This window comes from Neodiprion pinetum, chromosome 4, assembly GCF_021155775.2.
Source record: "Neodiprion pinetum isolate iyNeoPine1 chromosome 4, iyNeoPine1.2, whole genome shotgun sequence".
NCBI lineage: Eukaryota > Metazoa > Arthropoda > Insecta > Hymenoptera > Diprionidae > Neodiprion > Neodiprion pinetum.
Genome location: NC_060235.2, coordinates 29,312,878 through 29,325,637, shown reverse-complemented (window position 1 = coordinate 29,325,637; position 12,760 = coordinate 29,312,878). Strand labels below are relative to the sequence as shown.

General features: G+C 44.2%; 1 protein-coding gene across 1 annotated transcript; it reads right to left on the bottom strand.

Moving 5' to 3' along the window:
• Positions 1-9,098: 9,098 nt before the first annotated feature.
• Positions 9,099-12,298, bottom strand: LOC124215912 (uncharacterized). The gene is made up of 2 exons (XM_046619830.2): positions 12,000-12,298; positions 9,099-11,140 (listed from the first exon to the last, which is right to left on the bottom strand). The coding sequence occupies exons 1-2, from the start codon at positions 12,199-12,201 to the stop codon at positions 10,080-10,082; spliced, it is 1,263 nt and encodes a 420-aa protein (XP_046475786.1). The 5' UTR covers positions 12,202-12,298; the 3' UTR covers positions 9,099-10,079.
• Positions 12,299-12,760: the final 462 nt, after the last annotated feature.

Here is a 12,760-nt window from a genome sequence, read left to right as displayed (position 1 = left end):
AAATAAAATAAAATAAAATAAAATAAAATAAAATAAAATGGAGGAAAGTAAAGACGTATAAAAAGAAGAGAAAAAAATTGGAGCACGTCGCGCGATGTGACAGTTTAATATTATGAACCGCTGGAGACCAGCCGTCACACGTGGAGCGGGCTGTCGCAAATGTGTATTTATGCTGGCGATTCCTGGGTGGAGTGGAACGGAACAATGGAGACACGCGAAGAAAGATTAAAGAGGAGATCGCGGTGTGGTCGCAAAGTGGCAGCAGTATAAGGTACGAGTCCAAGAACGTTGAATGCAGGAAAAGCGGAAAGTGATCCGGGGAAAAGGTGGGGATGACCCGCATAAGTATTCATGGGGCGTTTTGTAATACGTCACAAATCTAGATACAGGGAAGGAAAAGAATGGCGTTAATATATCAGATTTAGAGATGAGCTGCGAGTTAGACGGGGAAAACTGGAGCCGAAGCCCCTGCCAAAAATTCTTAGGAAAGGGTAAACACAGCTAGCGGGGAGCCACGGAAGATAAATCTCGAGTCTTGCCACGTGGGTGTACGAAACGTAAGCCGGTGTAACTTACGATTGGATCTGTCAACCACGATGGGGGTTGGCCGTCGTGGGAATTAGTCGGCTCTGCTTATCCCGAATCCTCGGCAGATCCCATCGCCAATTAACGGCGAAATCTTATTAAGCGGTATACCCGCAACTCGTACCCCACACCTTTTCGCCGCGCGCGGACTGATCAATTCCCTCGAAATCGAGAGCCATTAAACCTCGGCGAGAGCCAAAAACGATGAGGAAATACCCGTTTCTCGATAAAACGTATACGTACTATACGTGTGTATGTATCTCGGGCAGACTCGTTCAGCGCAGCAGGTCCTAGACCTCGCACGCATCTGCACCGCCGAAGCTTTTCCGGAACGAAATAGGCAAGGAAAGTCTTTGGAGAAAGAGAAAAGACCGTGCGGGACACGGGGAGCTCGATGGCGACGTGTTCTGAATATCGAATCAGGGGGGGGGGAATCGGATAGCGATAAACGCGCGATTGAAAGCCTTTCGGATCCAACCGTCGGAGTCGGGCTGAAGGTGGAAGGTGGAAGTTGCAGAAGGAGGCGGGAGCGAAGCCCGCGGAAGAACTCTTGCAGCCTTCCAGCTCGAATCCCGTGCTCCGGCAAGCTGGGATATCGATAAGCCATTCGAATTTCCATCGAGATCCACCTTAACGACCAATGATAAGGTACGGTTAAAAGACACGGACCAATGGTAAGAGCTGATTACCGCAGGCTTTGGTCTCCGGTTCCACGAGACCAACGCGCCCCGCCCTGCAGGCTGCGGGGTCTATGACCTATCGGTTTATTCCGGTAACCTTTATTGCCTTCCTTTCGGAGCCTCGAGAGATTCCAGATAAAACGTACTCAGAAATGCCCATTGTCCGCGCGACGGCCCTGGGGACATACCAACTGGCCTTAGCTAATAGCCGAAGCCATTGGAGAAATATGGAGAAAGTCTAGATTCGAATCTCGATTTATTCACTCGTGGATCAGCCCGAAAAGGCGGTTTCAGATTTAATGCGCGTATTATCACACCTCGGTAAGAAAAAAAAGGAGAACTCCAAATAGAATAAAGTGAGTAATAATATAATGACGTACAAGAATCCACCGTGCAGGCTCCATGGAGCATCCATTGATATATCGACGAAGTGTATCAGATGGAATTGATACGTTTCGTAAGTGTCTGAACCGACAATGCGCTCCACCTCCGGGATAAGTAGTGCGATCATCTTATCCGGATATACATACATGCCGAGTCAAACGCGGTGCGCGGGGTTGCCAAGAAGAAGAATGAAATAACATTCAACGATTCAAGGCAAGGAAGATTTCAAAGAACGTTTTCAAGGGGGTTTGCACTCGGCTCGGATCTCTCTCCTCGTCACCCACCGCCATGCGATGTATTCAAATTCGGTGGCATGTAACGCCGGTAGAATTTGATCTCGTGATGTGACTCGATGCTGCGGATATCACCGGCGGGTCTCGTATAATGATATTGAGATCTGCATCGTGCGATGTCGAGCGAGAATCGCTCGGTGGCAAAAGCCCCGCGTAAACTGTCGAGGCTATCCTTATCAGGTCCGGCAATGGGATCGAGGAACAGTCGATCTAACGTCGATTAATGTCGGCCCCAACCGCCTTTTGCAGCGTCTCGCCGTTAACCCTGATATCGAGTGGCTGGCGTGGAATGCAGAGTCCGGCGATTACATAAAAACCGATCGACCCAGCTGGCCCGCGGGTTAAACCAAGTGGAAACTTTGCCCTTCCAAAACACCGAAAGAACTCTCGAGTCGGCTTATATTCCCAGGGAGCTGGGCCGGGAATTCCCTTAGAAATAAATAGTTCGCCAAAATCCTTTTCGATGGGGTGAAGGGCGTTACGCGAGGCCTCGATGACTCGCGATAGAGCAAAACCCGTGTCCCTTATTCTCCTTCTCTCGATACCTCCTCCAATCATAATGGCATCTTTATTGCAGTCAAGCCAATGTCGGTCCCGTGTTAAACAAGGCTTTGTCGTCCCAGAGATTCTTGTTACCGAGCTAGATGGACCCTCGCACTCCGAAATAATTAACAACCATAAAAAATGTAGGGCTGACAGGATCCACTGTAGTTCGTCACTTGCTACTGTCAGTGTAAAACTTACTCCGAGAATACTGGTCTCGCATACAGGTGAGAACTTCTGGACTTACATTAGTCGATTACCGGAAAATACAAACGAAGCAAGAATATTGTTGCAACTCAGCGTCATCGAACCACGCACGGATGAACCTGCGGACTAAAACGCACTTTCACATTCGAGATGCGTTGTGTTCTGGATCGGTTATTTTTTCGGTTCGTTGTCTCGCCATTGTGTTACACGTCGATGTGGACGATGCCACCGTAGCTACCTTGCGAGGTGAATACCAAACGGATGGGTGCAAACTTGGCGCGAATAAAACGTCCTCTTTACAGTAGACAAGGTTCCTATTCTACGTCGCCAAGAAACGCGCGAGTTATCAGTTCAGCCATTCGGAAAATATCTCACTAAACCATGTGGATGAAAAAACGGTTCGGTACAAATCGATTTTGACAATGTTTAAATACACAGATTCAACTTCCGACAGATTGGTTAGATTTAAAGCAAAGTGAATACGGTATTGAAACGATATTCTTCCTATCTATTAAACTTCGTTGCTCGTCATTTGAAGAGGCGATATCTTTTACTATCAGTGGCAATTTTTTATTGCATCACGTCCCATCGGGTTTTATCCGAGCTTCTTTTGGCCACATTTGTGGATACGGGAACACGAATCTTTCAATCAACTAGATGCAGCTCGCAGCGAGTGTAAAGCGCACAAATCCGTCACCCTGGAGATGTTGACTTCATTTCTTATTCCTCGTCTACTGATTTTACCCAGCCCAGTCGGCTGCACGCCCTGCACACTGAGATCGAACCTTTTTGATCGTCAAGATTATCGTACATACAGATTCGCACGTTCATGGATGTTCGAGGAAAGATGTTCCGCAATCGTCAGACGCTTCGAGTCGGGTCTGAGAAAAATTTTGGATAGGAAACTCATGGGTACGAAGCGAATAAACGTCGCCCCTTTTATCGCCGATTCGATAATCTTATCTTCTCTTCTCGCCTGTACACGAAAGTATCGCAGGCGGCGAAAGAGAAGGAGGGGGGAGGAAATGCTTAAATTCCTATTTCTTTTATCTCTCAATCTCGTTTGGTTAAATTCGAATGGATTGAATAGTTTGAACTATCCCCACAGGGTAGGCGGATCGGGGACGAATGCCCGGCCATTAGAGTTGGAATAAATTCGAATTCGTTCCTTTCTCTCGAGCGAAATGGGATAAGGTTCGACAAATTTAGGGACCAATAAAACTGTCGCCTGTCCCAATGTAAATTTACGACTAAAATAATTGCTGCTTTACATGTGATCTTTGATTTTTTTTTTTTTTATTCTCTTTCCGTTGTCCTCTCCTCCCTTTTCGTGTCCCTCCCCGCCTACGCCTCATGCCGATCCGCGCACCTACATCTGTCCAATCTCTGAGGCGCTCCATGTCTCCGGATCTCTGACCTCGTTCCAAAAAATTTCATTCACCTTTCATTTTCTTTCCCTTCTCGCTCGAGATTTTCTCATTCTCGTCCTCTCTTCTTCCTCCTCTCGACCCTTCTGTGGCATCATTTCCAACGTGATTTAATATACCAACGGCAAGAGCTATGGACTCTACCAAGATCTTGCGAAATTAATTGTTTTACCGGCATGAAAAATAGCAAGCCACTCCCTTTTCCCATATTTTTCCTCTCGCCCTCGTCTTCAACAGGATCATTTATCGCGCGATATCTTCAACGTGTCCTGCACGCGTGAAAAATGAAACAAAATCTCGAGATAATACGAAACCAGCTGCAGTGATGGAACTCTTCGAATAACTTCCGCAATTCTATGTAATATTATACCAACGATAAAACCTACCGTTTCATGTATGTGGAAATATTTATTAACAAAGCGATCACACAAGTCAAGATGTCAGATATGTCTGGCTTTTCTTCAAAGGTTTCGATTCAGCGAGTGCAGTTTGATATTAATTGACAAAGCATTCGTGACCTGCGAACAACTCGAGGGTGAAGCTGCTTGCCAATTTCTTTCGCACGACCACAGTCTTAGCACCCGCTTCGCAATTCTCTGCAGTAAAAAGTTGAGAATTGGCCTGTCATATGAGGGGTAAACCCGTATGCAGAAAAGTGTGTTCCCTATCTCCTGGGTTATAAACTATCGCAATATACCCAAGCCTGCGGCTATAGGGGAACGTGGAGAACGTGGTTCTCGCCTCTTGGCGAATTTCTGTGCCTTGTGCACGTCGTCCGCCCCGCGGGACGTCGCGTAGGTGTGCAGAGGAAAAATAATAAGAGAGATGAATCGTCCTCGCAGTGATGCAGCGTCGGCAGAATTGATCGAATTATATTAAGTCGGATAGAATCGGGAAAGTTTTGAAATCGTTTTATTTTCAAACATCGAAAAGAAAGACAGGAAGAAAGAAAGATATTCAGATTCAGATTCGGAATTAGATTTATTAAGGAGAGAGGGCGAGTGAGAGTGAGAGAGAGATAAAGCTGATCAATGCTATTATTCTTCGGTAGAGTACTAGAACACTTCCGAAAAGTTTATAAAGGAAGTCTGACGCAAGTTCGCGAAGAGCGAATGAAAAGCATTACTCGATCTCATCGGAGAATCGCGTGCACCGGAATGTGGCAAAATTCTTGTTGGTTTGGCTCATAGCATCGCTGAACTCTCAGCTGATCTTTTCATCTAATTACAAATAGTCGATCCTTCGTTCCTCTCGGGAATGAAGACGGATCGTTTCCGTGTTTGTAGCCCAGCCGGCCGGCAGCGAGAAAAAGATAACGAGAGTCGAACTGATAAATGGCGAAGTAATTCTACTTCCCTCGACTTCTTTTTGACACCTCTCGAGGCTTGTAACAGCTTTTGCGAACCGGACTCGAGGGGTCGTCTCCACTGTTCTCAATTCACGAGCAAATTCACCAGTAAGAATTGCGATCTCGACGCCCTCGGATGATTTACGTGACCGAAGTTAATTTGAACTTCCTTCCCCACGTCCCGGCTTCTACTTTGGAAACTTTCAACTCCTTATATATACCTGCGCTCGCTACAACGCAGGGACGACGGAAGACGGCGAAAGAATTATGCAATTTTTAAATCCACCTTTTTTTCATTCTTCCTCTTTCAGTCTTCCTATAAAACTTGGATACATCAGTCGCTTCTTACAGAAAAATAATTGTCTTCTCTTTACCGAGTTATGAATATTAAGAGGTTCCACGCCGGGAGATCCAATGAGAGCGTCGGGCGAAGGACCACTTTAATTTTCCGGTTGACGCCTCGAAAGCTAAGGGGGTTGCCGCTCGCGTTAACGCTAACCTGAAGAGCGTCGAGCTGCCAGCGGAGACGCGGGGAACGTAGCCAATGGAGCCAATCGGGCCAATGAAATTCTCACCAAGATTCTAACTGCCGGTGTTCGAGTGACGATTGAAGTCCTCCGCCTTTTGTCATTTCGTCTGAGCTGCTGGTATTTGCACCGAGCATCAAAAGGGCCGGATGAGTATTTACACGGTATTTATCTGAGTTTACACCTGAGGGAAGCTGCTCGAGTGAGGCAATACTCGCGTTGTTATCGAAAGCTGTGAAACGAAATGGAGAAACCGACGGTTTACGTTTATCACAACGATTTCGGCCGAGCTTATAATTATAATTCATCTCGAAGCTGGGAGATCGCAGGTCTGACAATGAGAGAACGGATCAGTGGAGGAAACGGTCGTGGTTTTGTTTGTTCGTTACAGTCTCGTCACTCTTTGGACGGGGGTAGGAACCATGAAATTATTTTCACGTCACCTACTTATAGGTGGCGTCTCCCGAGAGAAGCACCGCGGATCTTTTCACCAGCTCTGGGATGACGACGAGAAGGAGTACGACCTCAAGACCCACGAGAGATACCTTGGGCTCTGCGGCAGCAGACAAGGGAGAAGAGGGAAAGGAACGCGAGGAGTGAGGGAAGAAAATAAAAGGTTATTTTAGGAAAGCCACCGGCACTGCCGCTGAAGATGATAGATTGAGGCGACCCAGGAAGTAATTTGGAAGGAACCTTTTGAAAAAGAACGAACCCAAAGTTCGCTCGCTTGTACGTTGTGGCAGTAGCAGCAATTAAGAGGTTCAAGGGTTTTCAATGAGTATATACGTGTGTTCGGGTCGATCGAATGCACCCGCCTCTTTCTTGGCCGAGATTTAAATCACTGATTTCGCAATCAACCCTTGGAGCCGAACGGTGAGAGTCGTTTCGAGATTAACGAAACTCGGAACAGGATTATTTGGAAAATCTCTCAATGGGGTGTCCGGAAACACCCGGCAAAAGTATCACGGCTGGTCCACGACACGTAAATGATTCGATTCCTTTCTCAGGGGGCGTACAGTTCAAGACTCGATGATGATAACCGACCGCCTATACTGCGAGGGTACAGGAGGAAGAACGCGGGAGTCGGCGGGGTAATCCGATTTGCCCGCTGATTCGATTTTCAATTTTCTCTTCGGCGCCCCAACCCCTTGAAATCCACGCATTTCCCTGCCTGGCTCTTCAGCCCGCAACTCCGCCTCTCGAACTCCGTTTCTTCCCCCCCACGACTCCGGCTTCTACACTCGTTTTATCAAGAAGGAAACTTTCCCCATTCTCTCTCGTTCGCTGGTGGAGTTCAATTCCCGATGGTTGGTTTGTTAGCGGAGTGGGAAAACTATACGAGGCGCACATCCAGCGGTGTTTTCCGATTTGCTTAAAGTTCACCAATCGCCTCAACTAACAGCATACGGACTTTTGCACGGGCCCAATTCATTTCGATATAGGAGCATCGAGGAACTACCAATTTCAATCCAATCTCTAGCTGAATTCAATTTTCTCACACCTGGGTTGTAGCCTGGTTCAAATGACGGATGAGAACCGGTATCCCTGCCGTATACAGTGCTCCTCAGTTCATCTAAAGTTATCAGGAAAGTCATCTGAAACGAGTTACACGCGTTCACTTTGGCCTTCGAACGAGCTATCATTCGTTTGGTTTCTCACAGCGCACTCCTTACGATGTCATGCTCTTTTAAAGTTATAGGTAAATTTAACCGTATGGAAGAAATCACCACCGCAATTATTCAACAGCTCTTTGCCGGTTTATTTTATCAAAACCATGTATAAGTTACTTATAAGAAACAGAGTAGGTACTTAACACTGGAGATTGATGAGCAGTTCGTACGGTTGAGGAATCATTGCGGAAAATACGGAACTTTAGTTTAATCGCGCTCTTATTCACTTCAAGATTTACTTTAATTACGTTGAGAAAGAGTTTGACAAACAGATAATCACAAATAATATGCACATCTTCATGTTATGGTTGCAAAGTATTCCGGTAGAATAAGGCAATGAAAGAATATTTATCGTTGTAAACGCACCTAATAAAATATAGCTAATTGCTAATATGGTGTACGCTTATGAGATTTGAAACAGAAAAAAATACTAATTGTAAGAGAGACGCGAGGCCGATTACACCATAACCTAGACTACTAGTGAAATGGTGCACGTTACTTTTTTGCGATTGGGAATGTTTCGAAGTTTTAAGGGTCATTTCAGATGTACTAGCCGTACATAGGTTGTTCGAAGAAGTAATACTTCTACCGGAAAGTGTGACACGAGAGGTCGGGTCATTTGGGCAGAGATAGGAATTTAATTTTTGTTTTGTGCACGTTTGATGGCATACACCCCTTTGCAGTGATCGTCAAATTTAGATCGCGTTTTATTTAGTAGATAAACTTTTTGACCTGCTTCGAAATTTTGGCAATTGACATTACGACCCTAATACGTAAACTCGGAACGATGCTTTGCTTATTTGAGGTTAGACTAGAGACTTGAAGAGGTGATGCACGTCATGCGTCGGTACGAGGAGAGTAGATATGAGGAAGTCCGCGGCGTGTTGATGAATATCAGTGTGATGATCTGGGTATTAGGGCGGTACCGATCTCAGGTCCAGATTCTCGTACATCCAATATTTGGCATTTCGAAAGATGACGTGTTCAAATGCGATGTGCAACTTCATTTGATTATTGTTATTGGCTGGATTTTGGTTGGCTATTATTTATTTACGGAAAACCAAAACTTGCCATACATTAGCTCTCGTACAAGGACAAAATTTCCAAACTCAATTTACTTGAGATGAGCGTGTTTTCTTCTCTTGGTTGCGCTTTCGAAATAAAAGTTTTCATTTACCTTTCGTTGATCTTGAGGATTCAGGCTAAGGATGGCTCTGAGTGCTCGACGGTGACTAGATATGATATGATATGATATGATACGAATTGACAATATTTAAGCACGATTACTCTGGTTGCAACAACTGAATTATTATCTCTATCTAAATGGATGAAATGATTTGAAGGTAATTAATTTGGTTGCCTCACAAAATAGATCAAATATAATAGTTAAGTTAATTCAAATTTAAACTACGTAAAAATTAAAATAATTGAATATTATTATTAAAATGATGATATTCAAATAAAAGAGAACTACGGAATTTCTTCAGTTATTTTACCTGTCTTAATTCTAAGAGATTTTATGAACCACTCTGTTCTCATAATGGTTTTGAACTGACTGCTTAAAAGGTTCTCGATCAATTGCCTCGATCAGAAGGTTTTGAAGAACAGTCTTGATTCTGCATAATGCAACTCTCTTCTGAGTTCATTATTTAGCATGCGGTTTTCTACCGTTCCTCCAGATTGGCTTCTTTCATCTATACAGAAGTTAGGCCAATGGGGAAGTTTCAAGTATGTATAGATATTATTTTGGGCCTTTTTATCCGCCCTGAACTACCCCTGCCCTCTGGGTCCAGTGCAACGGCTGAGTTACATCCACTACGACTTTTCTCATAGTTGCAGGTAAAAATTATCGTACTTGAAACATATATACAAAGATAACCTTTTCTAATATTGCGACATCCTACCCAAAACAGATAATATTTGATGGATGGTTTTATTGCACTGCGTGTGCATGCCAAATGTTTTGTCCTCGACAATACCTTTCAGTGTTTTTGGGCATTTATTTAGTCATCAGCGAATGAGAATCCCTCTGACGCACCGGGAAAAAGGACCAACCGCGCAGACGATTTGAGAAAATTAAACAAAATTGCATGATATCAAGAAAAGTTATGAAACAACTTAGAATGTATCTAATATCTAGGGGTAGAGAGCGTCGAGGATGTGACACTATCGCAATCAAATTTCCACACGATACACAGTTATTCGATGCATAATGGTGAATTTCAATAGCACCAAGACATGACGACATTATTGAAATTGAAGACTGGTTGCAGGGCATTCTTTCCTGGCGAGTTTCTGATTTTGTGAGATACACGCGTTGAAAAAAAAAATTATTTGATAATAAAAAACGATAATGTGAAAAATGAAGAAAATTAATAAAAGTCGCATGTAAATGAATCTTCAGGGTATAAAAATTCAACACGACGTTTCGCCCTTGATATTTCTTTTCTGTGAGACAACAGCAGGTTTTTCAGCGGGGGAGCATCGCAATGCTCGGCAGAACTTCTTCTGCGGTAATATGGCAAGGAGCATTGATATCGGCTGGATCATTCTGATAAACTTTAGAACCCAGATCTCAGGATAGATTGATGATATGACTCCGATAATCGACGGAGCATCCATCACGAGGTACAGCCTCAAGTACATGAAGTACTTCTTTTTCGTCTTCCTGTTGTTTTCACTTGCCACGACGGTTGATTTTCGGATATTGATGACCTTGTACGTAGTGTAGATGAAGAGAACGTTGTTAAGGATGAAGGTGATCACAGGTGCCAAGCCAACGTAAAAGATCACTTTATAATTCACCCCGTCGTAGACGCTCTCGAAATTCGGCTTCAGCACTGACGTTGTTGGTATCCATGGACAGAGTTCAATGAAGCAGGTGATGGCGGTAAACACGGAACTGGAGCCCCACACATAGGCCGCATACTTAAAGGACTTCCGGGCTTCCACAGACCCTGTCATGTCGTTGCCGTGTCTCCACCTCAATCTGGTGATGGCCAAGGTCATTTCCAAGCATATGACGTTCAACCAACAGACGGCACCTATCGTTGTGAACTGCAGCATCAACCCGAACACTATGTACAACCAAGTTGGTCTCAGAAGCTCGTAACATAAAAAGAAATATCCCATTACAGATAGAACTACCGCGATGCAAACTTGGCAGATGCAACAGCTCAGTACGGCTTTGTCGTAGGCGCGATTGCGAAGTTCGGGGTCGAGGATGCACAAAACGACGACGATGACGAAAGGAATGCCGTGAATTAAATACGCGCCAATCACTATACTTGCACCCCAGGGGAATATGGGAGTGAAAACACCGTCGCATCTTTTCGGCCGCTCTCTCCAATCCACTGGGCATGACTTCACGTAGACCGTACCGTTGCGATCATCGACATCCATGCACATATCCACTTCCGTTAGGTTTCGGGCATATTCCAAGTCAGCAGCTTGTATGTCGTTCACGCTTTCGCCACCTTTAAAACCCAAGTTAATGTTTCTATTTATTTCAACCGCCAACTCGTGACCAATAATAATTAGTTGCCAGTACTCTATCGTTCATAATACTCGGCTGGTACTTCGAGAGGTCATTTAATGAAATGCAAGACAGATTGAAGCGAGTTACACAGTCGTAACACTAAAGAAAATCGAAAACAAGTGATATATTGTTTTCAAACTTGTGGCGTATCAGAACATACCCTTACAGAATGAGGCATTGCAAGAAATGAAAGGATTAATAGATATTTAGGGACCATTTTATGCACTGAAAACAGACATAGGTACGCGTAGTGATAAACAACAAACTCGGATCATGCACGCCTGACGCGGAACGATTGCATAAAGTGCGTAACATTGCATAGGTGCAGCGAAAAAGGTATACATTTTTTGCAGATAAGCAGCGCTTGTAATACGATAGTTCTCAAGCCTGTTCTATTCTGTAAAAAGTATTTATTTCCGAGCAGTTTAGAGTGTATCTAGGTCTCTCTATCGGTCTTCTTCGATCCTCCCCTTTAATCAAGTGTACATGTAGCGATATTTCCAAAATAGATTAGATTCGTAAATGAATAGAGAATTATTAATGTTTATAAATATCAAATCGCATTCAATACAAAAGGAAATTGAGGATTTAAATACATTATCTTTTAACGTATGAGAGTCGTTGAGTCTATAATATTAAACCCCTGAGATTCTTCACTGCTCTCCGATTGACTAAAGTGAGAGAATATTTTACTCAAATTTCATTGCAATATTAGAATTCTATGTCGGAAACTAAATGCGATTGTTACCGATTAAGTTTCTGTAGGTGTGAGTATAATGGAGCGAAACTTTACTTACTTCGATAGCAGCTGGTGGTATTGAAGTCCGTTTGATTGCCATAGTTCGCCTCGTTCAAGATGAATTCGCTGTTGCTGTATACGGATATCACGCATTTCAAAGTCCTTCCGAAACTGTATCCTTTTGGGCAGCATTTAATGATTTCACTTGAAGAACCGACAAGTAGCACGGTAAAATACACGAGCGAGAGAGTGGTCAACATGTCACCAATTATTTAATAGGACTGTCTCCGACAGTGCCAACCACTCCACGCGCGTCTCGTACTCTCGACTAAAACTATACTAATCGTAAACAAGAAACCGCATACCTCACTGCAAGCCCACTCCGTTACTTCAAGCTACGCGTGACTACTCCGGAATCCTCATTTTTCAGACGGAAACACAGACTCGCGTCAGATGTGGTATTGCCCATGACGCGTGAGTATGGACTGAATGTTGACTCACTCTTCGAATACTGTAGTGGGGTCGATCTTTAACATCCTTTACACGTGTTAGTTCAGATTCGATTGTATCGTGGCCCGCCACACGGTTCCACTTTCTGGACATTGGTAAGCAGAGCGTCTTGAGACACTCGGTATACATGATCGCGTATTTTATTAACCGTCGGTGTTCTGTTCTCTGTGTAAGTAAACCAGTCTGCTGCTCGGATTCATTGGCCTGTCAAACGCATTATGTTTTTTGTTATCCGAGGTTACCAAATAGGCAAATCGAACCTATACGGTTGCGTCGTGTCGACATGTTAGCTAGAAAATTTGTAGATGG

Coding starts and splice junctions, on each gene's coding strand:
- LOC124215912 (XM_046619830.2), bottom strand. CDS start 12,201: ATGTTGACCACTCTCTCGCTCGTGTATTTTACCGTGCTACTTGTCGGT. Junction 11,141..11,999: donor TACCACCAGCTGCTATCGAA/GTAAGTAAAGTT, acceptor TGGGTTTTAAAG/GTGGCGAAAGCGTGAACGAC.